Below are 27,889 nucleotides of genomic sequence, written 5' to 3' on the forward strand. Positions count from 1 at the left end.
TTTGGTATGAAGAGTTGCTTTTGTTTAATGTCATTAGGTAACATCACTTGAGATATTACATTTTTATGTAACAGTGTAACATTCATAAGTTTCCACATTTCCAGTTTGAGACAAATACTTCAATTCATAGCTTGTTTTGCATTACAGAAAGTGCAAGAGAGGTTTATATACAAGACTAATTGCATGACTGGCTGAATTCGGTCCTAATGCTGTATTCAAGTTGACTTTATTAGGTCTCCAGTTCAGCAATTGCTTAGGCATTTGATTTAACAATACCATTTCAAGTTTATACTTTGTATTAACAGTAAAACCTCTGACACATCAGCCATCACTACTGGCCAAGAATGTAGTTGTTAGTCAGTTGTAACCAACTGATTTAAAGATTTGTAAGACATTCCTTGGAAAGGGCATGTTTTTCAAGAGATGGGTGACTACCACACATTAACAGCATCTGTTCACAAGGAATCTAGGCACAGAGTGAAGCCATGATTGTCTTTTTGCTTTCCAACATACTGGAAACATGCCACACTATACCATATGACAAGTAAAACTGAGCAACATCAGGGACATTGTGAGATACACGCAAGAAGCCCATCTGCTTGTTCCATTTGTCTGCCAAGCCATCCTAGTAGATTTCCCTCCCCGAAAAAAGCCATATTAGCACAAAGACAACAGTTAGTGTCCAGGACTACCTTAATGTTCTGCAAGAAGTGTTTCAGCTTATCTGACCCTACAGTGTAGGCCTCTAGTACTTGGGACTCCAGCAGTTCTGTTATAGACCCCACAGTTAGTTATTACACATCTATGGCAGAATGGTATTTTTACTTTGAGTTCAATAGACAAGTATTGGATTTTTTCTTCCCCTACCATACAGTTTACACCTTTGTGGCTCAGAGACCAAGTCATATGTCCAGTCACCAATTAGAAACGCATAGAGTCCACTTAACTTTACAACTGGCTGCTGTTGTGATAACAGGCAACTGACCTAGTTGTTTAAAGTGTGGACTTTTAGCTACTAATTCAGTTCCCTGATGTGCAGGCAACACTTCTTCCCCAGGTACATCCAGTTCCTGTATTTTGGGACAGTAAGCACTACATAAAAAGGAATTGTAGTGACCATGTTTACAAGACACATGACTTAGTGTTGCTAAGCTCCTCTCTGGAAGATTGCAAAGAACTAAAGTAAAGTTACCATTCACCAGTTTGAATTTGGGTGTCCAGCATGAGTCCAGCTCTACATTTGCTTTGCCCTGAATTATCATCTTCACAGCACGTTCTTTGAGGGCTCATGTTTCAATCCACCTGGGCATGTTTTAGATTACAGACATCATGGAACAGCAGCAAGAGTGGCAGACAGCAAAGTGAAACATGTAGAAAAATCATGTTGAGAAGAGGTCCAGTTACTACTCCATTTGTCCTTTCCTGGTTATGCCTAGTATGATGAAAAGGACTTAGGGTTAGGATGGCTGTAAGTTACAGTTTTATTGCTTAAACTAGCTTAGAGCCACTCAGAACAAAAACTAAAGCAATAAATAGCAAGACTTGTCTTCTGTTAGAAGCCAGACCGTATTTCAGGGGAAGACTTAGAGGTGTGGCAGTGGAATAGATTTGCTAGTTTGACAGTTCACATTCTCTAGTCAAGGGTACAAAAGTTTGAGTTACATTAGTTTCCAGTAACAAAAACTCTCATAATAGTTGTTATTCTGTTTTTACACCAATTCACCCAGAGTACAAACCCACAATTATTTAGGGGATTAAACTTCAGAAAGTTGTATGGGGCACTGTGTGTTAACACTCTCCTAAATAGATATCTGAAGGTATTTAGTGAGCCCCTTTGAAATTTATTTGCGGCATGTATTTGCTTATTAACTTTCATCAAGGAAAGGAAATCTAGATCTATTGTGGCCTTGAGATTTAAGTCTGTGGAAGAATAAAATCTGTATTTCTAAAGTGAAGCTGGCTAGGCTTAGCCAGAATGCAGCTATGTACAAGTCTGTGTAGATGTACTTGTACTCTAGAAGTGTTCTTCTAGGGACTGTTTGCCATACTTTAGAGGAGCATTAGAGCTAAGCCAGTGTAGTTTTTAGCCAGCTCTTTACCAAAGGTTTTCTGAATCAATTTCAGAGAATGAAATAGGTTTCCTTGCTGGTGGAAGACTTACCTGATCTATGCAAATGGGTTGCCAAAAGGATCACCAAAAGGGCCAGAAGGTGGTTTCTGAGATTTCTAAGGAAAGAGAGATCACAGGCTGTTACTGGGTTTCCAGGTTTACCCTGTGTAGCTCTATCTGCTAGTTCCTGTTCCAAACACCGTCTGGAAAGAATACTGCAGAGTCCCTGCTAAATACACATTACCTGTACTGCTTTAACAAGAGAAAAGGGCTCTAAAGCAGTGTTAGCAGTTATCCTAGTCTGAGGCAAGGTATCTTTCAGAAAAGCCATGTGTCCTTACTGAACACTCTTTGGAGCAGAGCCCATATAGCCATGATGAGGTCTGTTTTAGCCAAATGCTAGATCTCTTAGGATCCAGAGTTTACACCAAGGGCTTCAAGTACTGTGTCCCAAATGGAGCGATCTGGTTAAGCCACTTCTTCCCACAGGGGATACTGAACATGGGAGCCTCCTATTTGTTCAGCAAGAGAGCTGCACAGTCTGCACTGCTCAGTCTACTCCACAGAAAGTTAAGTATAACTGAAGTGGAAGACTTCTGCAGCTACATTATTTTACAGTCTTTTGTAGAAGCTCCCAATACTGAAGAACTTCCTGCTAGGGCTTTCAGATTGGGGAACTGGTTATGGGCCCAAGCCAAACAGAATCATACTTTGTTAGCCTTCTTGCAACAAATGCCTTCTGTTAGATTAAATATTAGCCTCAGACATGCAATAAGTTTTGTTCCATGGCCTCTAAAGCCAGAACTAAGTCAGTGCTCAAAAAAACAGGCACTGTGTTTCTCCTGTTAAGAAGAAAGAAGGGTTGTATTTTTTAGTGTTGGTTTGGATTTTCTTTTTTTTACTACTTACAGATGAGTCACTGAAAAGGTCCATTTTAGCTTGACTTTCAAATAGGCCATCAGCTGGCAGCACACTTTGGAGAACAGGCTTTGGTGGTTCTAAGGAAAAGAGATATACTGCTATAATCACTTAACAGCTTTAACAAGTACTCAGCTCTGCCTGCATAGCAACACCAAAGCTCATCTAATTACATACACAAAAAACCCCACACAAGTCGCTTTGAGTGACCCCACAATTTTATCTCTTGCTTGTCCCTCACTGCACTTCAGCTAGATGGGACTTCTAACATTGTATACAGACCTAGTTTACCTCATTCTAGTCAAGTATCTTAGACACTAGATGTCAGTGTTTGGCCACTAACATTGATCAATTCTGTAACATTATTAGGGGACACAGTCCTTCAACCCTCTGTTTCAGTAACCATTAAATCAGATTTTTAGTTCTATCAGAAAGGACTACTGAACAACCATCCCAATTCCTGAGCAGCTATTGAAGCAGAAGAAAAAAAATTTACCAGTCATTTTGGCAGACAACTTGCTAGCTTCCATGTCATCATGACCTGTACTATCTTGAGAAATGTCTACTTTACTACTAAAATAACTGCTGAAAGCTCCAGAAGCACCTGAAAGGCCTTGCTGCTCTCCTCTCCTTGCTGGTACAGCAGGTGGCTTTGTCAGCTGGAATTCTTTAAACATTTCCTTGACTTCCTTCATCTCTTTATCACCAAGTGGATCCAGATCAACAAAAGCATCACTTTCTTTCTTGAGCTCCTTCTGAGGGGTAGTTCTAGGTGGTGGCGGAGGTGGGCTAGTTGTCGTTGGCGTGGAAGACAGTACAGATGGTATCTGAGCAGGTAGTGTTGACGATGGGAGCGCACTACTCTGGAAGGATCTTACAGCACTGGATGGCTGCGCCCATGAAGTAGATGGAACTTGTGCTTGATGTGCCCAGAGAATAGGGGACTGAGGGGCAGTAGGCTTGTTCCAGCTTGGCAGTGTTGGAGTACTAAAGGCAAGTGGTTGAGTAAATCCTGTAGGCGGAGCAGATAACATAGATCCAGGAAAGACTGATGCAGCCTGAGTGAAGGGAGGTGACTGTGCACTCCATGGCGATGGATTTACTGGCAAGCCACCTGGGGGAGAGATTGTTGTTACACAGCACTCCAGTGACCTGAAGACCTCAAGCAAGAGTGTATCAACTCTGAGGGTACCCACAAAACATTTTTCATGTACTGTTTGCAAAAATGTGTTGATTTATACTTAAAAGTCAAGTTCTTGGGGGTGGGGGAGGGGAGAAGGAGGTTAACATTTTTTACTTTGCTGCATTCCAGTCCTGAAAGAACAGAATTGAGGTTGATGTAACAGAGGAACATACTTAGTTCTAGCACAGAAGTGACAGATGCATTTGCCATATAGTTACTTCTGTGTAAATTATTATTAAGACTCTGCAGCAGTGTAACCCTAGCGTCTCAAGTTGTGCTTGGCTTACTTTAACCTTGTGTACCTGAAGCAGCAATCTGCTGTCAAAGTTTAAGCAAAAACCCTGTTCCAGTTAAGGATGCAGAGCTTAGGCCTCTATTCACAGAACTTAATAGTTCAGGGCAGACAGAGGAACTTAATAGTTTTAGGGCACATGGATCAAAGGACAAGGCACTACACATGAAGTAAAAGAAAACTAGAACCCTGTTTTAGTGTTACCAGGTATTTTAGACTGGAGCAACACCTTCACTTTGTGAACTAACCTAGACAACCCAATGGAGATGGTATGGTAAGACTGGTTTTGAAGAGGTCCAGTGAACTAATTGGCACAGGTCCTGTTTGTGCAACTGAGGTCAAGCTAACACTTTCTGTAGTTGGCACAAAGAAGTCTGAGCTAAATAAGTCACTCGATGCAGTCTAGAAAGAAAAAAAAAAAGCTTTGTGAGATGGCATGGCAGAACACATGCTAGCATGATCAAGACTCCCTAGTCCAGAGCTACAAGCTTTTATTTCAGCTAGAGCAGAGCAGGGAGCTTTGATGTATCCTTTAGAGACCAAGTATAAAAGAGTTTCAAACTTCATTATGTTCATGCCTACTGAGATGCATGGCATTAAGTAAGTATAATATACAGTAGTCACAAGTCAACAGCAAAGAATAAGACTTAAAGTGACTGAATTATTTGTCATCATAATAAGCTTCCCTCTGCCCCCTACCCCTCTGAACATTCCTGCTCAGTCTGCAGTGACCCCTGCAGTTCTGGCAATGTCAGCAACAGTTTTGCATCATTTGAGTGCAAGACAAATGCAGTTGACCCAGAGCCACCCTGTGTCTAATAAGGCAAGTCACTGAGGTTGCCCTCAGTAGGCAGATACTGAGAAACTACACAGGTTTCTGTAAGCTAGTACTAGTACCTCATTGTTATGAAACCACAGGTTGATGGGCATACAGCTATCATAACAGTTTCTGGCATTTTATCTAGTGTCAATATACGTAGCAACATACTTACCAGACCTTTACAGAAGTATGAAAGCATTAAGGAAGAGAGTATATAATTTAGTGACCATAGCTACTATGAAGCATTCATTAATGTTAGAATATATCATGGCTGCAGAGAGGTTAGGGTAAGCATGGCAGGTAAAAGAAGTAGATGCGTTGTGAAGCTATTTAGCTAGTTACACAGTATGATGAAAGAAAAGCTTCTTTCACCCAGATTCTCCCAGTAAGAGCATGCATATCACTTTTTTAATGTTGTTCACCTTGACAGACCTCCTTCCTCTTCCTGGCTTGGTACTTTGTGGTGGTGGGCTAATTGTTATAGACTCATGTGACACAAGCTGGATATTGCTTTCAGAATCCAGCTTTACTCCATTCTGCAGAGATACTTCTTTGGAAGGACCTTCCACAAACAGGTTTGATGGGGCTTTAAGAAAGCCACTTTGTTCTCTCTCTGGTACCCCATTTGGAATTCTGGCTGCAGGCGACTTACTCTCAAGTGGCCACTGGCTTGTTAGTGCTTCTTGTTTGCCAGTTCTATTAGAAATCTGGTCAAACTGTTTACCAAAGTAGTCAGTATCACCATTTGAAGCACCATTACCCATGGGTGTCAAGGTACTCAGACTTTCCTTCTTCCGATCAGGAGATTTTAGAGAACCAAATGAAGGCAGTGCAGATTGGTCTGGCTGTGCAAAAGGATCGTCACTGAAAGGGTCTGGGTTAGGTGTGGGAAAGAAGCTGAGACTGGCAGAGAAAGAACTCTCAGGCAAGAAGGGTGTCTGTGGCTTTGGTTGTGGAAGAGAGGTTGTGATGTCATTCAAGAAGAGATCCTCTTTTGTAAAAGTCTGTTTGGTCTCAATTTCAGAATTTAGATCCACTAACAGAATCTCTTTAGCTTCCTATTTGTTCAGAAAGAAAAATAAAATTAGTTTTATGTAGGACTTGCTGCATAGTACACAAGCTTGATCCTAGTATCCAATACATTATACTAATAAGTATTCAATGTCACAATGAAGTTGCACTAAAGCTTCCTCTTATAAAGTCACTGGGGCAAGCACTGCTGTCTGTGGTCAAATCACAGCTACCTAGTTACAGAAACTCAATGTTAAAAGCACCTCTTCTAAGATCCTTTAGTTAAATATCAGATACTTATTCTACAGCCTAGAGACTGTAGAGTCATCAAGCACTAATTACACCTAGGCTTTCACTGGAGTCAGGAACCCCTGTTTGAATTCTAGTCATTTGTTTTGACAAGTTGTGAAATCACACTGCCTTAGTGTGACTTCAAATTGCAGTCTCAGCTTCAGAGTAAGATTGGAGAGCTATTTGACAGTGGAAGATGTTAACATGCCATCTCTCCCACCAAGCAGGCAGTAGAAGGGTAAGACCTGGTCACTAGCTGGACTGACAGCACCAATTGGATCATGGCTGATAGCAGCTTACAGTGCCAGAATAAACTGGTAGGATTTTGGGGGTCATACTGAGCTATGACAAGGTTTATGCACACTTCTGTCCAGTTGGACCACATCTTGAGCTAGGGCTACTCATCTAGAATGGCCACAAGTCCACTCTGAGGGACTTAAGGATTCACCTGTCCTTAAAATGAACTTCAGCTTTAAAGGTCTTTAGCAAAGTTTCTGTAATAGCTTTCATAGTAGCAGAGGCATGTACTGCTAGCACATATTTCTAAGACATCTGACTAGAGAGGTGGGCCCATGTGAAATTCATGAAGTTCAACAAGACCAAGTAAAAGGTCCTGCACCCGAGTCAGGGCAATCCCAAACATTGATACAGACTAGGCAATGAGTGGGTTGAGAGCAGCCCTGTGGATAAGCACTTGGGAGTATTGGTGAATGGAAAACTGAATATGACCCAGCAATGTGTGTTCACAGACAAGAAAAGCCAATCACATTCTGGGCTGCACTAAAAGAAATGTGGCCAAGTTGAGGGATGTGATCCTCCCCTTCTGCTCTGCTCTCGTGAGACCCTACCCAAGTACTGTGTTCAGCTCTGGGGCCCACAGCATAAGAAAGACATGGACCACCTGGACCTGCTTGAGCAGGTCCAGAGGAGGGCCATGAAGATGATCAGGGGGCTAGAGCACCTCCCCTATGCAGACAGGCTGAGAGAGTTGGGGTTGTTTAGCATAAGACAAGAGAAGGCTCCAGGGAGCCTTCCAGTACCTAAAGGAGGCCTACAGGAAAGATGGGGAAAGACTCTTTATTAGCAACTATAGTGATAGGACAAGGGGTAATGGTTTTAAACTGAAAGACAGTAGATTTGGATTAGATATTAGGAAGAAATTCTTTACTGTGAGTGGTGAGACACTGGAACAGGTTGCCCAGAGAAGTTGTGGATGACCTGACCCTGGAAGTGTTCAAGGCCAGGCTGGATGGGGCTTTGAGCAACCTGGTCTAGTGGAAGGTGTCCCTGCCCATGGCAGGGGGGTTGGAACTAGATGACCTTTTGGGTTTCCAACTCAAACCCATTCTATGACTAATAATATAGGATTATCTGTCACACAGTCTCAAGTGAGCTCTGCTGGCTAAGAATGACAGCTACTCTACTTAGTAAGTAGATACTATTATAGCCCTAAGACACTAGTACACTGATGATAGCTAGACAGGTGTCTCGGTGAAACCAGAAACCAGGACTAACAAAGTAAAACCAAATCTTATTACTAGGACTAGTTTGCTCTCAAAGCAAGACTTAATACAACTAAGCTAGATTCTACTTACTGTGGGACTGCTTACATCAGGAGGTGTTGACATATCCCCAAACAAGTCCATCTGGTCAACTCCCTTCAAGCCAGAAATATTGAAAGAATTTGTATCTGTTAGAGTTCTTGCATGAGCAAGAATCAAGCATTATGAACATCTAGTGTAAACACATGTATAAATACTGCCTTTTCCACACAATGTGGAGACAGACAGTTACGAACTCCTTAATGGCATCAGCATAAAGTTCAGAAATTTAACCTACCGGTTTCATTTTGTCAGCCTCATCAGCAGGTAGTGCTATGCTACCATTCTGTAATAGATGGATAACAATGTCAGCAATAATTGGAATATCAGAACTTGCCTTAAGCAAGGGACTTGCAAGCTTCAAAGAGCAAGCGATGGAAAGAGGAAGTACAAGGGAGATCACTACTCATTATTAGTTCCGTAGGCCCCTTTTACTCCCATTCCAATGTAATTGGGCATCTGACATTGTCTCCATAATGCTGGCAGTGTAAAGAAAGTCAAAGCTAGTTGTGCTGCAGCAGCATACCTAATTAAGTGAGGGTGAGTTGGAATGGCTTACCTCAGTCTCACTTGCTTCTTCACCCTAAAGAAGAAAAGGCAGCTTTTAATACTTAGACATCATGTAGATTATCTAAAGCCTTTTGCTTTGGAGAGCTTACTAGATCTAGGAAGTAATCAAGCTGCTAGTACAACTACCAACCAATAACTTCAAGTGATCCTGGACTTAAACCTCAGTGTTAAGTCTTACAAGAGCCCAAAAGCCAAGCCAAAGCTGAAGCAAGCTTTATTTCTATGCAGAATCCAATGCAGTTTCTTTAATTTTACTCACCTTTTTCTTCTCATCTTCTTCATTCTGTTTCATGTTATATATTAGTTGGAAGAGGTCCTTAAGATCAACAACCAGAGGCTCAGCCTGGAAAAGAATGTAGCTTTTAGGCCATGTACTACTTCTCCCTGAACTTCTACTGAAGCAAGCTGTGCAGCAAGCCAGACTTTCCTAAGTGGTGCAACAGTAAGGTTGAGACAACAGGAAAAGCAAGATTTTAAAAGGACTGTCTAGCCTCCACAGAAGAGAGCTGATACAGAATCCAAGGGTAATGGGGCACAGCCAGCTTGTAACTGTTGTTAACTCCACAGGGAAAGTGGCTGTATATGTGCTAAACCTGCTATGTTTTTGCTAAAAAGCTTGTAGCACAAGACTTCCTTAGTGCATGGCAAATCCTAATCAGATTTCCTCAAAATTGCAAAGCTTATCCAAGCTCTCTGGTACTCTCATGAGAGGAAAAACATTATGAATCCGTCTGTTTTCTATGAACTCCAACACTGAACGTGGAGAAAGCTTCTATACCCAATACTACATCTATTTTAAACAGGATGCAAATAGTAAATCAGCAAGACAAGCATAAGGTAAGATTATCATCACCTCAAATGCATACAGTAGACACCTGCATTAAATGGTATCTGCATCAGGATGAAAACTTAGTGTGAATTAGAAAGGCACTGCATTCCCTGCACACCCATTAACGTGAATGTTTTGAGTGGTTGCTGAGATGGTGGCATGTTCAGCTATACCAATTTAGAACTTTTGCTTGAGGCATACAGCAGTTGTGTCAGTGCCTACGATAGGACAACTCCCCTTGTTCAGCCACTGCCTTTGGCTCAAGCAGAGAATCTGTTGAACAGATCTCACTGTTTGTATCTGAGCATCATCCTCTCTTAATCAAGGTATTTAGACATGCAACTGCAGGAAAAGCCATTTCAAGGGTTATCAACTTTGACAAACAGTACAGCTGCAGCAGTCTAGAGCTGCACAAGTCCTTACTTCTCAGCTAGACAAGTCTGTGTCAAAAACGACTAGCAGCAAGTCAAGAGCTATCTACAGCTTGGCTAAGCTTGTAGGCTGGCAAGAAGCACCCCATGGTGAAAAGCTCTGAGAGAAGACTCCACTCCAGAGCACACACAGAAGGCTTTTGTACTTAATCGACAATTCCAGTGAAATCAATACAACACAGGACTCTTATAAACTAATAAAACAGGCTTAGGAGAGGGTGTTACAGTTGTTACTAAAGTAGTAACATGCTCCAACAAGAAGCCCCTCAGTCCCATCTGTAGTGGGTCTGAAGTTGCCAACAGCTTCTCCAGGAGGGCATGTAGGAAGAAATTACTAGCTTTGAAGTCTTGGCTCATCAGGTCATTATAATGACTATTATAAAGACATTATAATGACAAGCTAATAAATGATAAATATCTAACTTAAGTTCAGGTCATTTAGAATTACTGCTGAGTATTATGCAGTTTCCTAAGTAGCTTGTTTCCAGTGCTGCTTATGTACAGATTCTCTTGAGACAAACCCTGAATACAGGATTTCTGCATGGGGGAAACCTAGCACAGAAGAATTAGAATCCCTTCAAGAAGTAACTCTAGGAAGACCAGACCTGCCATTCACTCACCCCAGAAACACTATTGCAATTGAGTAAGTCTGTTTTCACTGCTGCACAAGACAAAGCAACATGACAACTAGACTAGTGGAGTTCTAACATCATCCCTGTTAATTCCAAGTGAAGCTCTGCCTATCTGACTCAAGAACTAGCATTCTCACTGACAGCAACAGGCCACTGTACTGGAAAGCCCATGATAATGGCTCTGTTCATCTCACTAATGATTTCCATGGTGCATGGACATTTCAAGCAAGGTTAATCACAGTAAGCAAGGCTACTTCAGTGTTTTTATTCCACAGACTACAGAGAAGCTGAACAAGGTAGAAGCCTCTGGCGATACATTCAATTCCTACTGCCCGCCTCCGGCGATACGTTCAATTCCTACTGCCCGCCTCTAGGAGGGGAGTCCATCCACCTGGGCTGGTACTCCCCTATACCTACCTCATAGGGCTACCAGTAAAACACGACACCCTTATCACATGTTAAGTGTTTACACAATAGCATTACTCATAGCAAGTGGAAAAGGGTTTCTGATCCATACCTGTTGTGCTGTTTTTATGGCAAAAAATTGGTGCTGGCCTTCTCCTCCACATATGTAGCCAAAAGCACGATTGTCTGTTACATCCCGAGCAATAAAGGAGATTTTATTTACTGGATGGTCATATTCTATGACCTAGAATTGGAAAAAAAACACCTGTTTAAATTGTTGGAGATATAATAGTTGCTCTTATCTGTAGTTATAATGACTGAGACTGTTAGAAGGGTTCAGTTCAAGACTCAGATTTATCAGCTTTTGACTAACCACAATAGGATGTGGCAGGAGGCTTCAGCATTACAACTCATTTCACAAACCCATTTTAGTATGTGGAAGGGGGGCATGATGCCATTAAGAAATCTAGTTCAGATTGGTCTACCTTCCAAGCACCTCATTTGCTTTAAGAATCACAGTAAGAGGATAAGTCATATCTTACCCCAGTTCTCTCATCTATTATCTTGATACCAGAGAGGGATATGTTCACCCAGATCTTCTGTTTGTGTTGACCCTGGGAACGGGAGGCCACTGCCATTCCCTAAAGAGGATGAATATCAAAGTATTGATGAGACTTGTGTCAGATTGAGCTTTAACTTGTTTCCTTACATTCCTCTTGAGCCCATGGCTATGAATGTACTAGCACTAATCTAGTTATTCCTATATAGCTGTACAGTTAGAGCAGCATTCCTCTTGCAACATATGCCTTACTAGGTTTGAAGTGATACCTCAGAACTAGATTGTGTTTCATGTGTAAATATTTTAGAGCTTTAAAACTTATCTTAGCTCACAAAACTGCTGCAGTAGCAGCATGTTTACCAGCCTTCCTGGCCTGACTGAAGCTATGCGAGTGTTCTGCACCCCAGAAGTAATCATCTTTGCTGCTGCAGGGTCTCATTTATTCTTTGGTTTATCTGATCTCTTGGTGTCACTACTGCCGCAGGATGCCAACTTGTGCTTTGAGGTCTGTTAAATTGCACAGAGTTCCCCCCTCCCCATCCAAAACCCAAGCTCACTATTTGTGATCAAGTTCATACTATTAGCATCCATATTGGATGCCTGTAAGAGACTTAAAGGAGCGGTCCCAAGCTATTAGAGGAATAATGTTCTTTGAGCAAAGGCTTACAGCTTTAGAAGTAACATCCGACTAGGATGGTGCTGTTATTAGTGTGTGTTACCATTAAGCTGTTACTTTGGCACAACTTCAAATACCATTTGATCTGCTTTCTGAAGGCTACCCAGAAGTTGTTCCTTACATGCCAGCTCAAGCCCTTACCTTCAGCTTCATCATTGAATCTTGACTCATTTTGTCTCCTCTTGCCTCTGGGACATCATCAATGCCAATCAGTTTAGCTTTGTATCTTACACCATCACCTTTGAATCTGGCCAAGAGAGATTCATCTGTCTTTTCTAGCCCTGGAAGCAGAGAAAAGTTGTTTGTTTGTTGGTGTTTGGGTTTTGTGGGTTTTTTTGTTTGTTTGTTTTAGTTTGGGGGTTTGTTTTGTTTGGTTGTTTTTTGTTTGTTTTCTTAAGAGAGAAATGTCTATATTGTGGCTTTGAGATCTTTGAAAAATTATATTATATAAGTACATATTAAAACTGTCCCTTGAGTATAGCTGACTAACAACCCATAGTCCTAGTACTGTGTGCACTGCAAGAAAGTTACTCTTTAAGGTCACAGTGCTCTTGCAGAATCTGGCCTCTGTTCAAAGAGTGGAGCCCAGTGCTTAATGTTTGGGAACTTCAGAACAATTGTTTGCCATATAAAAGACTGAAATATTTATAGGCAACAGCCAATTAGATATAAAGTGCTAAGCAAAAACACCAAGCAGAGGTGGTACTTTCCATGGCCATAGAAGATGCTCAATAAGCCTTTCTGATGCTAGCTCCTCATTCTGGCGTAGTCAGATCTCTTCTTGTTGTGCAAGAACCTCCTAGTTCCTGCGCTAGAACTTTCTATCAGCATCACCATTTCTACAAGTCCTGGTACCCCCATCCCTGTAATCACTTGGGATTTTAGCTGATTTACTTTTTCTGCTGTTCCTGCTACTTCTCAGAATTGCTTGTTTTTCTTCCCTGCATGCTCAACATACTCTGAGTGTGTACCTAGGTATCTATTTCTGTATGAGGTAATTCTATTTACATGACCTAATCTATCAAAACATTTATTATCTGATCTACAGTAATTCTCACAAAATGAGCTTTCTAGCTTCTCTGGACTAGAAGCTGTATCTGTGTCTAGCATATCACTCCCTCTCTGGAAGTAGGGGAAGAAGCAAGTTCAGGTTCAGATTGACAGCTACCTGGATGATCCTGGATCTGGTCACCTCCTCAGGGAGGCTTTCACTGCTCTGGGCTTTTCGTGACTTGCCAGGCTCAACAAATAAGTCATTTATAAAGCTCTCAGTTGCACTTGTTAACTTAAAGCTAAAAAAACCAACAAACCTTTCAAGGTAAAAGCTTACCTTCTGGTTAGATTTATTTTACTAGCTTATTTACTCAGTCTTCCAGTCAGCTTGAAATCTCAGAGTTAACTATGCTGTGAGAGTGATCTTAGTTTTAGGCAAGTGCAAAAGATTAGGGACACTGACTAGAGGTGTTCTAGAGGTAAGCATTTCTTACCTTTCTTTTTTTCCTTCTTTGAATGTTGTGCTTTTGGTGGAGCCTGTTGCTCAGGCTGGCTGGCTGTAGTTTCAGCTTCAGTGGACATGATGGGATGGTCGTCAGCTATGCTTGCTGTAGTTTTTAAAAATCCAAGTAACAATCAGTAAACAGACACAGTATTTTACCTTGAAGAAGAAATATTCTTATTAAACCTGTTTAGTCCAGTTTTGTTCTGCTGAACACTGAAAGTTTTAGTAGTGATCATATAGGAAGTCTGACTCACTGACTATTCATCTCAGGCTACAGAGAGCATGAAGTTATGGCCACTAGGTGATGAACAGTCACCTCAGTAATACCTAATCAGTAGACCACACTGACCTAATTCCACAGGCTGTACTTGCATCACCCTGTTTTAATCTGTCAATCTTTAGCTTTTTACCCTTTAAAGCTATTTATAGAACCTCAGACATTTGCTCTCTTCTTCAGCGCTGCCAGCTGCATCTCTGTAGAGGATAGGAGGGAATGCAAGAAACATTTGCTAGGTTCTCTTCCAAACACCCATGAAGATGGCACCAGAACACCTCAAAGAAACCAGTAGATCTTATTCATGTTTCTATAACTAGCAGAAGTCTGAGGTTATACCACCCAACAGGTAAAAGCAAATAAATTCCTTGGGCTGCAGACAGACCATTCCAGCAAAAATAAACACAACAAAACCCCAAACCAAACCCTACACCCTTAACAGTAATCAAGTAACCTGAGGGTTTTAAAAAAAAACACCCGCAAGTTAATAGAAATTGTTGACTAGTATGACTTGACTTGTAACTCTATGCTATGAGACCCTTTTGCCTCTGAGATGCAAGATACATTTAAAAAATAATCTGCAATCACCATGTTTTGTTCCTACACAGCTGAAGCATTGATTCACACTTACCAAATAGAGGGACTCGTATTGTCTTTATAGAGTTCTGAACATCATCTATACCTGGCCAGAAAGAACTGGGCATTCACTTCTGCTACAGAAAACATTCTATGAATCTTCTGTCTGGAGTACTGGAGTGGCTTCAGTTACTGCTTTGAATTTTAGGGTGACAAATGAAGCCAAGAGTTTGTTTAGATGATTAAGTAGCTGGGCTACCCTCTACTAGTAATTCCCCCTATATCCAGGCAAGCAGCCACAGACCAAGCCACCCCTATTATCCAGCATACCATTTGAGACATAAGTGCTGAAGCATTCCACATCCTCTAGCATTAGAGGTTTGTAATTCTTAATAACCTATTCCTCATTTGCCTTAGTCACAGCTAATGATTTATCCATTACTTGGAAGTTACTTTCAGGGTTTTGCTCTCACTCCTGCCTTCCCCTCTTCCCTCAATTCATTGCTAAGTCAATAGCTATAGACTGACTCATCCAGCTTGCTACTAACAGTGTAATGGATGTCAATGCTTAACTGATTCTTAACCTAGGAAGAACACAAATTCCTAGGTCTTAAAGAGAGAATTTCACCCTGAAGGCCTCCATTTCCATTTAGCTAGAAGGAAGGCCTTTAGGGAACTAGCTGTTAATATAAGTAAAGTTAGATCTAGCTGCTTACCAGATAGTTTGTGAATTGCATTTAGCATTGCTCAAGTAAATCAGAGATAAAAGTGCTCATGGGAGAGATCTCTGGCAGCTATACCTGTTCTCCTCTGTAAGCAACTTACCTGGCCACAGCTAAGGAACATTTGATGCAAGGGAACAAAGGTGTTGCTGTGAAAATTTCAAGTGGTTCTGAGTAGAACTAGATGTCAGAGGAAGAGTTGATATAGCAACCCATGGTTATTTAGGAAATGTTATCACTAGAAGAGTGGCTTGCATGCCCATTCTGACAAAGGAGCAATGGGGAAACTATTACAGCCAAGAGGGATTTTGCAGGATACTTGCACCAGTGCTAAAAAGGAGTGTGCCCACTGAAAACCACACATTAGGCAGGTAAAATGAAGCCAGCTGAATTCTACTCTAAAACTAGACTAGCTTGCCTGATGGTAGTTTTTTTGGGTAGAGATAGTCTTTAGACTTCAGCATAATGAGCTTCTCCCTGGATTTATCAAGTCCTTCAGAAATAGGGAGGAAGGAAAGACAAAGTTAAGGTTGAATCATTAGTTAAACACCCACCCGCATCTGGAAGGTTACTGTTTAGAGAACAGAAGGAAAAGGCCTGGAGAAGAACAGAGCTAAGACATGCTCTCTAGGAGTCGTGTCACACCTTTAGGACACTGCCCAGCTCCATCCTGGAAAGGAGAAACAACAACCTCAAGACACTGAGTCCCACCTCTCAGTAATTCTGCTTCCCCAATTTAATTGGTAGAGCTACACTCAGCTCTGGTGTTATACAACCACAGTAAGTATCTCAGTCTGAAGTAAAGTTAAGAGGCAATAACAAGCAAATAACCTAGGGAGGAGCAAATATGCACAAGCAAGACCTCACTTCAGCAACTGTAAAGTGGTAGAAATCCAGATGGGCAGTTGCCATCCTTAGACTCTAGGCTGTCTCCATCCTATGGAAGCCAGACCACTTATTTGTATAGAGCCCCAAGGTGGAGGAAGATGGGCAGGGGTACACACAAGTCTGGCTGAACCCTCACAAATACCCCATCTTACTGTGGAGAAGCTCATTCTCAATGATAACAATGCAATTTGAGAAGGTTAGTGAGGGCTTTCTGGACAGCTTACAGGACATACTCTCCTATCTGAGGTCTGGCACAGCTCATCTCACCTGCTGAGAGTTCACAGTACATGACAGTTATTTATCGTACCTTTGGAGAACCCAATGTCTTTGGGAATCATATCTCTGGAGCAAGAGAACTGGCACAACTAAGAATGCAAGAATAGACAAAGGCTGCCTAATACATGTTCATATTTTAACTACTTCTTGACATTGTAGTTAAGCCACAAGACTAGCACAAAACTGCCTCAGGCTTTACCTTAAAATTTCACCAGAGTGGGGAGCAACATTATGTAGCTTGAGCTAGCAGTAATCTAGTCTGCTTGCAGTACAAGAGTCTCAGCCACAACTAAATTTGGCTTCTGCACTTTAGACACAAGTTAAAGCTGTGAAAGGTCTTTGTCGCACTTAAGTTTGGCTTATCTTAATGGAAAATGCTGGTGTGCTCTACATGCAAATAACTAAAATGAAGCTAAAGTCTTCTGTTTGTAGTTCTTGCTTGGAAGCTTCCTTTCACAGTACTCAGTCCCTTAGTATTTCCTTACTCAGACTGCAGGAGTAAGGCAACAAGAGTCTAGAACTGTTCTATTACACTTGAATTCTGAGTCCACCTGAAAAGAGCCATCTAGCAGTATGGCAGGGTTAGAGATGCATGTGCTTTTATGCAAGGACACTATGCCATTATAACTGAAGACGTGACTGAAGAACATGATCATTCCCACAGCAGCTATGTCACCAGACTGTTAAATGATGCCTTTTGAACCTTCTCCATGTAGATAAGTCCATTGCTATCACCACAGCTTAATTACTCTCTATGCGATTGTATGGCCCATTTTAACTACTATTCTAAACGCAGTATTCCAAAAGTTTTAGACTGCAGATTTATGGATGTTGCTACCCTGGGACAAGTGTCCCAAACCCTTGCCTGTATCAGTAGATACACACCACATTTTGCCCACCCACTTTTCAATTTACTCCGGAAAGGGCTTGTTAAAATACCACTAATAGTATCTTCCTTTTTTGCTATATGGACTATCCTGTGAAGAGCAAGTACTGACCACTCCTTGGGGAAAGGCCATTTCAGGCCCTCAACGTATAGGCCTTGACATGAACAGTTACGTACTGTTTCAAGTCAGGCAATTCTCCATTCAAGCATTGTACTTAATTTTCCACACATCTACCCTGGGAAAGTCAGTCTTAAGACTTCGGGCGTACTGTGCTCTTGGTGTCTTCTCTGAACTCCCTGCAAGGAGAACTGTTGTTAGTGACAAGTTGTCCTTGAAATACCTGTTTCTTAGCAAGACTTGAAGCACATGCCAAACAATTTTGTTAAGCAACATTTAGTTTCCCTTAAGAGATGCTTTCACAATTATTCCTTATTTGAGCAACATGGTAGCTACCCTTAGTGATTATATTTTTGTCCTGTGCACAGGGGATTAAGAATATTCATTATGGCTGTAGTCTGTCATGGGATTTAAAGACTGGACAATAATCCTCAACCAACAGACGGGCTTTTCCCCTCAAAGATAATTGCTTCAGTGTTGATGAAAGCTTGCCTGAGAGGAGGTTAGGGACACTGAAAAAGTCAGAGGCAAGGCAGATAAACTAAACATATGCTCAGCAGTCTAATACTTTGTCCTTTTCACAGGCTGTGCTCCTTCTTTGTCCCTTGATTCTGCAAGTACATGATTCAGCTTAAAGAGTTATTGCATGTAAATATTAACCTCAAATTAGAATCTGAGAGGCCAGGAGAAGACAAGAGAAGCTTTTACTGCCAACTGCAATATAGCCTGTTAGGATGAAGTTGTAACCAGAAGCACAGCAATAGTTCAAGTGCTGAACATGCTTCCAAGGCAGGTTGTTCCCTCCTCCATACCTTCTTGAAGAGTTAGTCAAGTTCTTCTTGTTAGAAGGTTGTGTCAGGACCTGCACAATGTATCCTTAGAAATATCTCTAGCCATCAAGTTCTTGACAGAAAAGCTGTTTTCAGAAGGCTGGTAAACAAGCTATCCACTTGAGTAAATTCAAGACTTCAGTTTCGCAGGCTGAGGAAATAGACTAAAGGCTAAACAGCAATACAATGACTAGCAAGAGTTAAAATTGTAAATCCAGATACATTTACCAACAATGGAGTACCCTGACTAGCAGCATTCTACCCACATTAGACATATAATAGTGCATTTGTGTGAGCCCCTGTATGACTGACTTACATTAGCATCTAACAAATCCCTATGCGCATAACTGACTATCACATTTTCTGCCTAGTTCCTGCTGCAATGGTAGTGCCCCAAGTAGCCTTGAGAAGCACTAGGCATGCATTAATAAATCAGAAACATGGATGTACTATTCAGACTTTTGCCTTTTAAACAGGGTCATTCATGCCAAGGAGTCAAATAAAATATCAGCTTAAGTGTTGTGTTTCATTACTAGAACACCCATTGCTTTAGCATCTGACAGTGTCTAAGAGTTCAAGTTGAATAAACCTTCTGTAACATGACACAATTACTATGAATTAGATGGAAAATTCCAGCTGCTTGTTCTGATGCAAGCACTACCATTAGTTTGTTTCCTCTATTAAAACAATCAAATTAGTCTGTTAGAAACTAGCATAGCCAGTGACTAATATACATGAAAGATACTAGCCCTACCTATAGGTAGGTTATTCCTGGTATGTATTGTTCACACATATACATAACAAGTACCTGCTAGAGGACAAGTGATGGAAGAGAGTTCACAGACAGCTTGGGAACTGTTCCTTTCCAGTTTATGCCGTGTCCGGAATGCAAGAGCAGCATCACTTGCCGGAAAGATGACTGAATACAGGCTCTTACACTGCTAAGTCTAACCCAAGACCCTGTGGTTAGTCTTGTAAGAGCAACAACTGAAAAGGGTGTTGACCTATCTTGCCTGGCAAGTGATCTGTCATTCCTGCAATCAGTAAAGTCTAGATTAGTGATGCCCCCACCACTCAGTTTCTCCTGTGATTCCTTGATAGCAGGGAAACCAAGACCAGTGTTTTCAGTCTAAGTTCAAAAACCCTGTTTAACTGTCCTGTTTAGGCCACAGTTAGAAACATGATTTGTGGTTAAAAGATCATTTGCTTGGTATTATGGCCCCAGTTAAGCCAGGCACTTGGCCTGTTGGCCAGAATATTTCTAGATTAGCAGGATTTTACTTGAGGGAACTTCTTTCATGCAACTTGCTTTAAGCCCTGTTTGATATTCTGTCCTCTCAACTAAGACATGGATCAATACTTCGCTCAGGTATTAAGGCAGCCTTATGCCAAGGGCTTCCTCTGCTAACAGGAATACCCTTTTGGAATAAGCTACAACTCTACTTACATATTGCAGGATATGGGACATAGTCCAGCTGTCTTTATCATACACAACCAGTAATGAGAAACAGGGAAGAGTGACATTCATGTGCTGAGTGGCATAGAAGTGTCGTAATGGACACATCAGGGAATACCTCCTTCATGCTTGCTGCTCCCTTCCCCAAGAACCAACTGCAAAGTAGATAAAGATCTTAGTACTCTAATTAGCCATGTCAGCTACAGATGTTGGCATGTACCATTGCAGGAGCAGGATCATGCCTGTGAAACTACCCAGGCATCTTACTATTTCAGTCAATTTGCTAACTGCTATTTCATCACTTGAACAGAACAGTCTGTTCTCATCATATCTGTGCATCAGTGTCCCCTGAGCTGTTTGGTCTTCAGCAAGACCATAGACATTCAAACTAAGCTCCTGAAAGTGTTTTTTTGCACAGTTGAATCACTGGAATCACAGCCAAGTGAACATCACTAAGTTAACAGCTGGAACTGAACAGGTCATTCAGTTCAAGTGGTGCAATTGGACCAGTACATTTTGCCATTGTACTATGCTTTTGAGCACATAATTTCTGATGAGATAATTAGTTAATTCTCAACCCAGCTACCACACTAGCTCTATTTTGGATTTTCCTTCCACTTGCCATGGGAATAAATACAGCTGTTGCAGGAATATTATAACAGAGGGCTCAGGAGAAGTCATGACCAGTTTAAACAAGCTGTACCTGACTAACAACTTGGAATGATATAAATTAGCAAGTATTGACCTCTGCTTACTTTAAAGGAAGAAAGAGAAATGCTTTTCATGAGCTAGTGCTATCTGGTTCCCTGAAGACTTAATCTCAAGCTTAAGGGAACTAGCACTGTCATAGTCTGTTTGATAGCTATTCTTCCACCAGGAACTTCAGTGTCCAAAGGTGATGTCCAGTCACCTAGCTAGTGCACCTCAAACTGAGTTGTTCCAGAAATAACACAGCATCTTGCAACAGGTCTTGGTAGCAGCCTTTCCAATCTCTGTTCACCATTTAGCATTCCAACCTACTAGTTCATTTCTTAGATTAAGAAACCCCTTCACTCTTAGTACCAGCAATATCAGCATCTGAACTCCAGAAAGATTGATAGATATCTCAGCATGCTATTTCTTGATAGAGAGCTATTCAGTTGGTAACACAGGCTTATTATTAGATTATATATTTATATTACCCACAAGAGGTTTCTTTATATCAGTCTTCCAGAAAGACAGCATGCTAAGGGGCCAGTCCTGTATACCACTCTCTCCAGTTTCCAGTGCTGAAGCCGCATAAATCAGTGGCTCCTGAGCCATAGTTCAGTTGTCTGTTCTAGCTATTGCTCAGGAAATCATCACCTGCCTACTCACAGAATGAGGAATCTCAGGCCACGCGCCTGCAGTACATACCACTTGAGCTTCTGTCAATACTACTTGTTGAGACTCACTGGATATACCAAACAACCTGGAAGCAAAGCAGTTGTTAGTCAAGGCAGCTAGTGTTTACTCAGATGCAAACTAGTTTGAACTAGACAACAGCTCAAACACTTCATTTCCAACTGTACTCCTAACTCCCTCCTGCCTAAAAGGACTGTTTCTGATCTTCTTACCAGTTAGTATAGCAAAGGACTCTTGCCAATAACCATGCTTTTCACTCCCTTCTTCAGAGCAGGAACTTGACACATATTGAAGCTGTTATCATAGGTTATTTCAGCTGCATGCTGTTAAGTGTCCAGTGCTGGCAGAATTATCCTTCTTTACAGTTTGGGTGTGTGCAAGCTGTACTGAGAGAGATTGTGTATGTTCTGTATAGCCTATGCTAACTCTAAGTGTTCTCTACTGGTTCACAAATGTATCTGTATGAGCAACAGGATTTTGGTGTATTATTCTTGTGTTCACCCAAGCTAAAACCACGTAGTCATGGCCGCAGTGTCAAGTACTGCGGTTTGCTTAAGCAGCCTGATGATCCCATGAGCCAAAAACCTGTCCTTTAAACATTCATTTCAGCAGTATTTGAAGAACCGTCCTCCTAGCCCCCAGCTACCATATGTCTCATAACATAAACTGTTGTAGCAGTCGTTGTCACAGGAGTCACCCCATACTGTCTCTTGTAACAGATGCAAGTTACATTCATTTGTCATTAGAAGACTGAAGACAATTCTGTTTGCACCTTATGAAGCCAGGCTCTTCTACAGCAATTTCAGCCCTCACTTAAGCAGTATGCTTCATAATGCCTAATACAAGGCTTACTCTTGCCTTCAAGATTAGTCATTACCAAGAACCCCAGCTCTCCCTTGTATATGCAGCAAGAAAGGCAATGAATAACTAAACAAGACAAATCTAAAAAGGTGGTACAAAAAGATCTATACAAGAGCTAAAAAAGGATTAACCAGGATTTTCAGAGGTCCACTGCAGCTCATTCAGTAGCTGTCCTAGTAAACAGCTAGTCAAGTTTCACAGATGACTATTCTGCAGTAAGTTCACCTATTGGTAAATGTAGTTACACATATTTGTGATTTACATTAGAGGAAGTTTACATTATTGCTCCTAAATCCAGACTCTAAAGTAATCCTGACCAGGCTTTCATTTTCAACCTCTAAGATGGTCTTGATACCATATTATGGGGATGCCCCATCCACCAGAAGCATGCAAGGACAAGTGCCAGCCTTCTATCCTGCTCTGGACTTTACCTTTCATCAGCCGGGCTAGAAGCTGTTTGCAAATTGATCTGCTATTCAAGCTACTAGAAAACTAGTTCTCACTCATATGGTGATCTTTGTGCCCTCCCTTAAAGCACAACTAACCCTGTTCGGAGAGAGCACAGAAGATGTCTGTGAGGTAGAAACACAGGCTGCAATATTAACACTACATCCTTAGTATTCCAACTTGTCTTGTCCCTTCCTAGGAAGAAAGTCTCATCCATAGGCATTTTAGCCATAGGACAGGTGTATGAGACTTCTCACAGGAGAAAACTTGGTGTTGTGTGACACATTAGCATTAAGGGTTGAGTACACTGTTGGAGAAGCTAGGTCTTAGTTAACACTTTCATGAAGCCTCCTGACTTCATGGTAGGTAGGTAAAGGTCTATTGTCCTGTCTCTCAGACCTACTTGTTCTGTTCAAGAGATAAAGTATTTCACCTCTCACCTTATTGCTTAAGGATGCCGTATGAACTGACAGAGCAGCAGGAGATTCAGCTCTAAAGCCAATAGTCTGTCCTTAACTGGCCCCATAATATCTGAGCTTTGAGATTTAAGGTGACATGCACCAGCTATGATGCTTTATTAGAAGCTTCTAAAAGATAACCAACCAACCAAAATAACCAACCAACCAAAAATCCCACAGTTTAGAGTGAAGGTCTGCAGGGTATTTCGGCTGAGACACTTCATCTTCAGGCACTCCACAGCATATGCAAGGCACATCCTTTCAGAAGAGGGGAAACTGGAATGGTCTATGCTCCCATCAACCAGGGCTGACAACAGATAGATGGGAGAAGATGCTTTGTTCATCACTTAGCTGTCCAGCTCCTATAAACAAGTTAATCCTGTTGAAACTGGTACCTCTTGTTTATTGACTAGGCCTGCCACTATGCTTCATCCAGCTTCTCTGTAACCCTGAGACCCTTGAACCCACACACAGCCTCAAAATCAGGTTTCTAAAATCAGTTTGTTTTGTCAGTTATGGTACTTAGACACATTGTTCTATCCAATTCTTCTAACACAACCCCCAGTTGTATTTCTGTGGAGTCCATGCTGAGGTAGAGGAGGAGCAGCTTATGCTTGGTTGTGTTTCACAGCAGTAGCTCATTAAGACCTCTTAGCATTTCTCCTCCCCTCCCCCAGAGGTAGGGTCTTGATTCTACTAATAATCCCTTAGTCTACATGCAAGATCTAGGTTTTTCTCAAAAGTCCTTGCAGATTACAAGTTACCTTCATGCTATCCCTTCATCATTTCTTTTGATAGAAACTAGCCAGCAAGCAGGATTTGCACCATCAGTACTGTTTCCAGAACAAGCTGGCTTTCTCTGGATGTGGAATTTATTGCTTCATTATCCAAGCAAATTCGTGCTTCTGTAGTGCTCACATATTGCTAGCCTTGCTGAATAAAGTCCACAAACATTCCCAAGAACTGGATTAACCCAGCAGGTCACACAAATGTCCTAGTACTGTAAAATTCACCAGGAGAGAAGAGCATCAATAGGAGAAAAAAATCTGTAGGTTTGGCAACAATATTCAATGACTACAGCATATTATGCACTTTCATTTACTTCATATTTTAAGCTATGGGTTTTATCCCAAACATCCTGTCCAGACAACAGCCCTTGATTCCCCCTTCCTTGACACCAAGTGCATTTATTTGCTTTACCACAGAGACAAAAATCTAAGAGCTCCTCTTGCCACCCTTTGCATATATTACATTCAGCTGTTTATAGTGCTTCTTTCCATATCTGCTTGTGATGTAAAGGCCTTAAGCAAGACGTATATCCATAGCAGCTACTTGTCTGCAGTCTCCAATAATAGGGTTATGCAGGCACTTTGGCAAGTAATGCTCTTCTCAATGATAAAGTGGGTTGTGTACTGCAGATGCATAAAGATACTTGGAAACATAGCAGAAGGCACACATTAGAATGGATAACCATCTCTACCTTCAGAAAAGGAAGCTGATGCCAGATTTTTGGCATTTGGCCCATCCTTCCAACTGACAGTGCTGAGCACAACCTCTGGTGCTCAGCCAATAGCTTTGTTTCAAGTAAGAGCACAAGAGATGAGAAGTATCCTAAGTCACAGGACTATCAGAGTAGTGCTTGTCATTCTCCCAGTCTCCTGTCTGCAGTGAAAAGCACACAAGACCCTGTTAGATTCCCCTCAGCAGAACCACCTCTTCATTTAAGACTTGGACCACCTGGCATTCACTCCACTTTACACTGAGCCTTCCTATACCCTAAGTCATGAAGTTTGCTAGTTAAGCTGCTGTTCTGATGGTTCACCTGACATTCATTTAGCACTCACATCCTCCTTACCCATATTGGGTTTGTGTGGCAAGGTTTTGGTAGTGGGGGGTTACAGGCATGGCTTCTGTGAGAAGCTGCTAGAAGCTTCCCCTATGTCTGACAGAGCCAATGCCAGCGAGCTCTAAGACAGACCCATTGCCAGCCAAGGCCAAGCCCATCAGCGATAGCACCTCTGTGATAACAGATTTAAGAAGGGAAAAAAGTTGCAGCAGGCACAGAAACACCAGCTGGAGAGAGGAGTGAGAACATGTGAGAGAAACAACCCTGCAGACCCCAAGGTCAGTGAAGAAGGAGGGGGAGAAGGTGCTCCAGGCACCAGAGCAGAGATTCCCCTGCAGCCCGCGGGGAAGACCATGGTGAGGCAGGCTGTCCCCCTGCAGCCCAGGGAGGTCCAGAGCAGATATCCACCTGCAGCCCAGGGAGAGAGGACCCCAATGCTAAGCAGGTGGGTGCCTGAAGGAGGCTGTGACCCCATGGGAAGCCCACGCTGGAGCAGGCTCCTGGCAGGAGCTGCAGATCTGCAGAAGGAGGAGCCCACGCTGGAGCAGGTTTTCTGGCAGGACGTGTGACCCTACGGGGGACCCACACTGGAGAAGACTGTGCCTGAAGAACTGCAGCCCATGGAAGGGACCCATGTTGGAGAAGTCCATGGAGGACTGTCTCCCATGGGAGGGACCCCACGCTGGAGTAGGGGAGAGTGTGAGGAGTCCTGCCCCTGCAGAGGATGAAGCAGCAGAGATAATGTGTGATGAACCAGCCCCAACTCCCATTCCCCATCTCACTGCGCCACTAGGTGGGCGGGTAGGTAGAGAATCTGGGAGTGAAGCTGTGCCCAGGAAGAAGGGAGGAGTGGAGGGAAGGTGTTTTGAGATTTGGTTTTATTTTGCATTACCCTACTCCAGCTGATTAGCAATAAATTTAGTTAATTTTCCCCAAGTTGAGTCTGTTTTGCCCATGATGGTAATGGGTTGAGTGATCTCTCCCTGTCCTTATCTCAACCCACAAACCCTTTGTTATATTTTCTCTCTCCTGTCCAGCTGAGGGGGGGAGTGATAGCACAGCTTTGGTGGGCACCTGGCATCCAGCCAGGGGTAACCCACCACATTACCACTTCTATCACTTGGTTCTCCTCCACCAATTGCAAACTCTAGTGCATTACTATTAATAGAAATTTCTGCTTTAGACTTGACCACATCCTCAGAACCTTCTGAGAATTTTGTAAACCTGATTATGCCTCAGGAACCATTGTGTTGGATGCAACTGCAGTGATTCTTTGAACAGATATGGTGGATGACTCCCTCAAACAATCCCCTTCTCAGCTGAAAAGATTTTCTTTGGATTCTGATTTGCCTCTCCAATTAGCCACCTACTGCCTCACCCACCTCCTGGAAAGGTCCTAATGGAAGCTGATCAGAAGACCTGCTAGCATTATAACTGCCTAACAAGTCACTATCAGACACAAGGACATATTTTCAATTTACCAGGGCCTGGTAAGTCCTCACAGCCAGCTACAATACATAGCTTCATAATTACTTTTCTCTAATCAAATCAGCATCTCTATCTCACCTATCTACACAGGTGTTCCTATCCCTAAGTATACATATGCCCATTCCTTAGCATGCAATGGTCAAATCTAAGCCTGCATGCTCAGCTCAGATTTGGTCCATTTTGGGCAGCCTTTTTAATGGAAGTTACAGAAGACTTCTGAGGCAAAAGACGCAGCATTTTAAGGTAAACTACCTTTGTTAAGAGAACATTGGACCCCCCCCCCTCCCCCAAAAAAAAAATCCTACCTGACCAGTGGATTTGCATGCTTGTCTGGTAAGGGTTCAAGTAACCAGCCTCAGCTTATCTGAGGGGCAGAAACTCTGCTACAGAGAAGTCCAGTTGTATTAGCAACAGCTGCATTTATCTTACTGTTCTGGCAGTAAGCACCAGCATTACCCCAACATAAGTGTCATCATATGATGATCATTAGACTTTAAGTCTCACCAGCTGAGAAGTCAGTTTCTCTCACAAGGTAGAAGACTCATTCCAGTTAATACTGGACACCTTTAACTATACCCATTTACCACAGACAGAAGTAGTAGTCTGAGATTCAACAGCCAACAGAGGGGTGCCCAGCAAGGGTGCTCCATCCAAAACCAGACCAAACCCCTACACCTGCTTCACAGCATCCTAACCCGTTCCTCCTCTCTGCTACTAGAGAGATTATTGCACATCGGTTATCTATATGAAATTTAGGTTTTACATAGCTTTTTTCCCCCCGCTCCACTCACAAAAATGAAAACGCACGTTTATTTCCCTTCGCGCTCAAGCCGCCTCAAGGCGCCGGTCCCGCCAGAGCCCGGAGCGGGACGCAGGCGGCTTCCAGCCCGCCTCAGCCGGGACACGCTCCCCGCAGCCCGGACCGGGCAGCGCCCAGCTTCCCCCCCCCCCCCCCCCCCCGCCGGCTTTCGGTGGCCGAGACCCCTCTGCAGGGCCGGGGCCGCCCCGAGCGCTGCCGGCGCCGGGCCAGCGCCGCGAACCACGCCGGCTTTCGGCGGCGGAGCGCAGCCCCACCGGCGCCTTCTGCCCGCGGCTGCGGGGAGATGCGAGCAGCCGGGTCGGGCTGAGCCCCGGCCCGGCCGCCGCCAGAGCACTCTCCCCTCGGCACCCCCACCTCCGGCCGGCCGGGGCCCCGGCACCCCCACCACCCGCCGCTGCCCCACCACAGGCACCGTCGCGTCCTAGGGGGAAAGCCGCCCCCGCCGCTTCTCCCCGGTGACAGCCTCTTGCCCGCCACAGGCTCTGCAGGAGCCGGGCCCCGCTCGCAAAGCTACTTACGGGCTAGATCTGTTCCGCTCCGTGCATGGTCCGACGACGGCAGCCAGTACTCGGGCCGGGACCGGAGGCCCGGTTAAATATCCCGTTGTGCTCTCGCCTTCCGATTAGTTAGCCACTCACAGCGAGGGACACGGTTTTAATCAGATACTGGCAGCTGACGACTATCCAGGAATGTGCTATGATGTTTTTGCTGCCTGGACTTAGCTACACCCCCTC

At 42.9% G+C, this 27,889-nt stretch overlaps 1 protein-coding gene across 6 annotated transcripts; it reads right to left on the reverse strand.

Annotated features, from left to right (window-relative positions):
- On the reverse strand, window positions 1–27,889 carry DAB2 (DAB adaptor protein 2). 6 transcript variants are annotated; one of them, XM_069777181.1, is made up of 15 exons: window positions 27,674–27,889; window positions 13,816–13,929; window positions 12,470–12,609; window positions 11,636–11,734; window positions 11,206–11,337; window positions 9,056–9,139; window positions 8,786–8,809; window positions 8,465–8,512; window positions 8,236–8,283; window positions 5,746–6,381; window positions 4,752–4,905; window positions 3,525–4,142; window positions 3,020–3,108; window positions 2,162–2,226; window positions 1–1,432 (listed from the first exon to the last, which is right to left on the reverse strand). In XM_069777181.1, the coding sequence occupies exons 2-14, from the start codon at window positions 13,901–13,903 to the stop codon at window positions 2,167–2,169; spliced, it is 2,220 nt and encodes a 739-aa protein (XP_069633282.1). In that variant the 5' UTR covers window positions 13,904–13,929; window positions 27,674–27,889; the 3' UTR covers window positions 1–1,432; window positions 2,162–2,166. The 6 variants fall into 6 exon arrangements, with proteins under 6 accessions (XP_069633282.1, XP_069633283.1, XP_069633280.1 ...); XM_069777182.1 differs by having other exon boundaries at window positions 3,633–4,142; window positions 8,221–8,283; XM_069777179.1 differs by having other exon boundaries at window positions 8,221–8,283.

This window comes from Haliaeetus albicilla, chromosome Z, assembly GCF_947461875.1.
Source record: "Haliaeetus albicilla chromosome Z, bHalAlb1.1, whole genome shotgun sequence".
Taxonomy (NCBI): domain Eukaryota; kingdom Metazoa; phylum Chordata; class Aves; order Accipitriformes; family Accipitridae; genus Haliaeetus; species Haliaeetus albicilla.

What these genes read in the sequence shown, in the direction of transcription:
- DAB2 (XM_069777179.1), bottom strand. Translation starts at nt 13,903, where the DNA reads ATGTCCACTGAAGCTGAAACTACAGCCAGCCAGCCTGAGCAACAGGCT. An exon ending in ATTCAATGATGAAGCTGAAG is followed by an intron (nt 11,735 to 12,469) that starts GTAAGGGCTTGA and finishes CATCCTCTTTAG; the next exon opens with GGAATGGCAGTGGCCTCCCG. An exon ending in AAGAAGATGAGAAGAAAAAG is followed by an intron (nt 8,810 to 9,055) that starts GTGAGTAAAATT and finishes TTTCTTCTTTAG; the next exon opens with GGTGAAGAAGCAAGTGAGAC.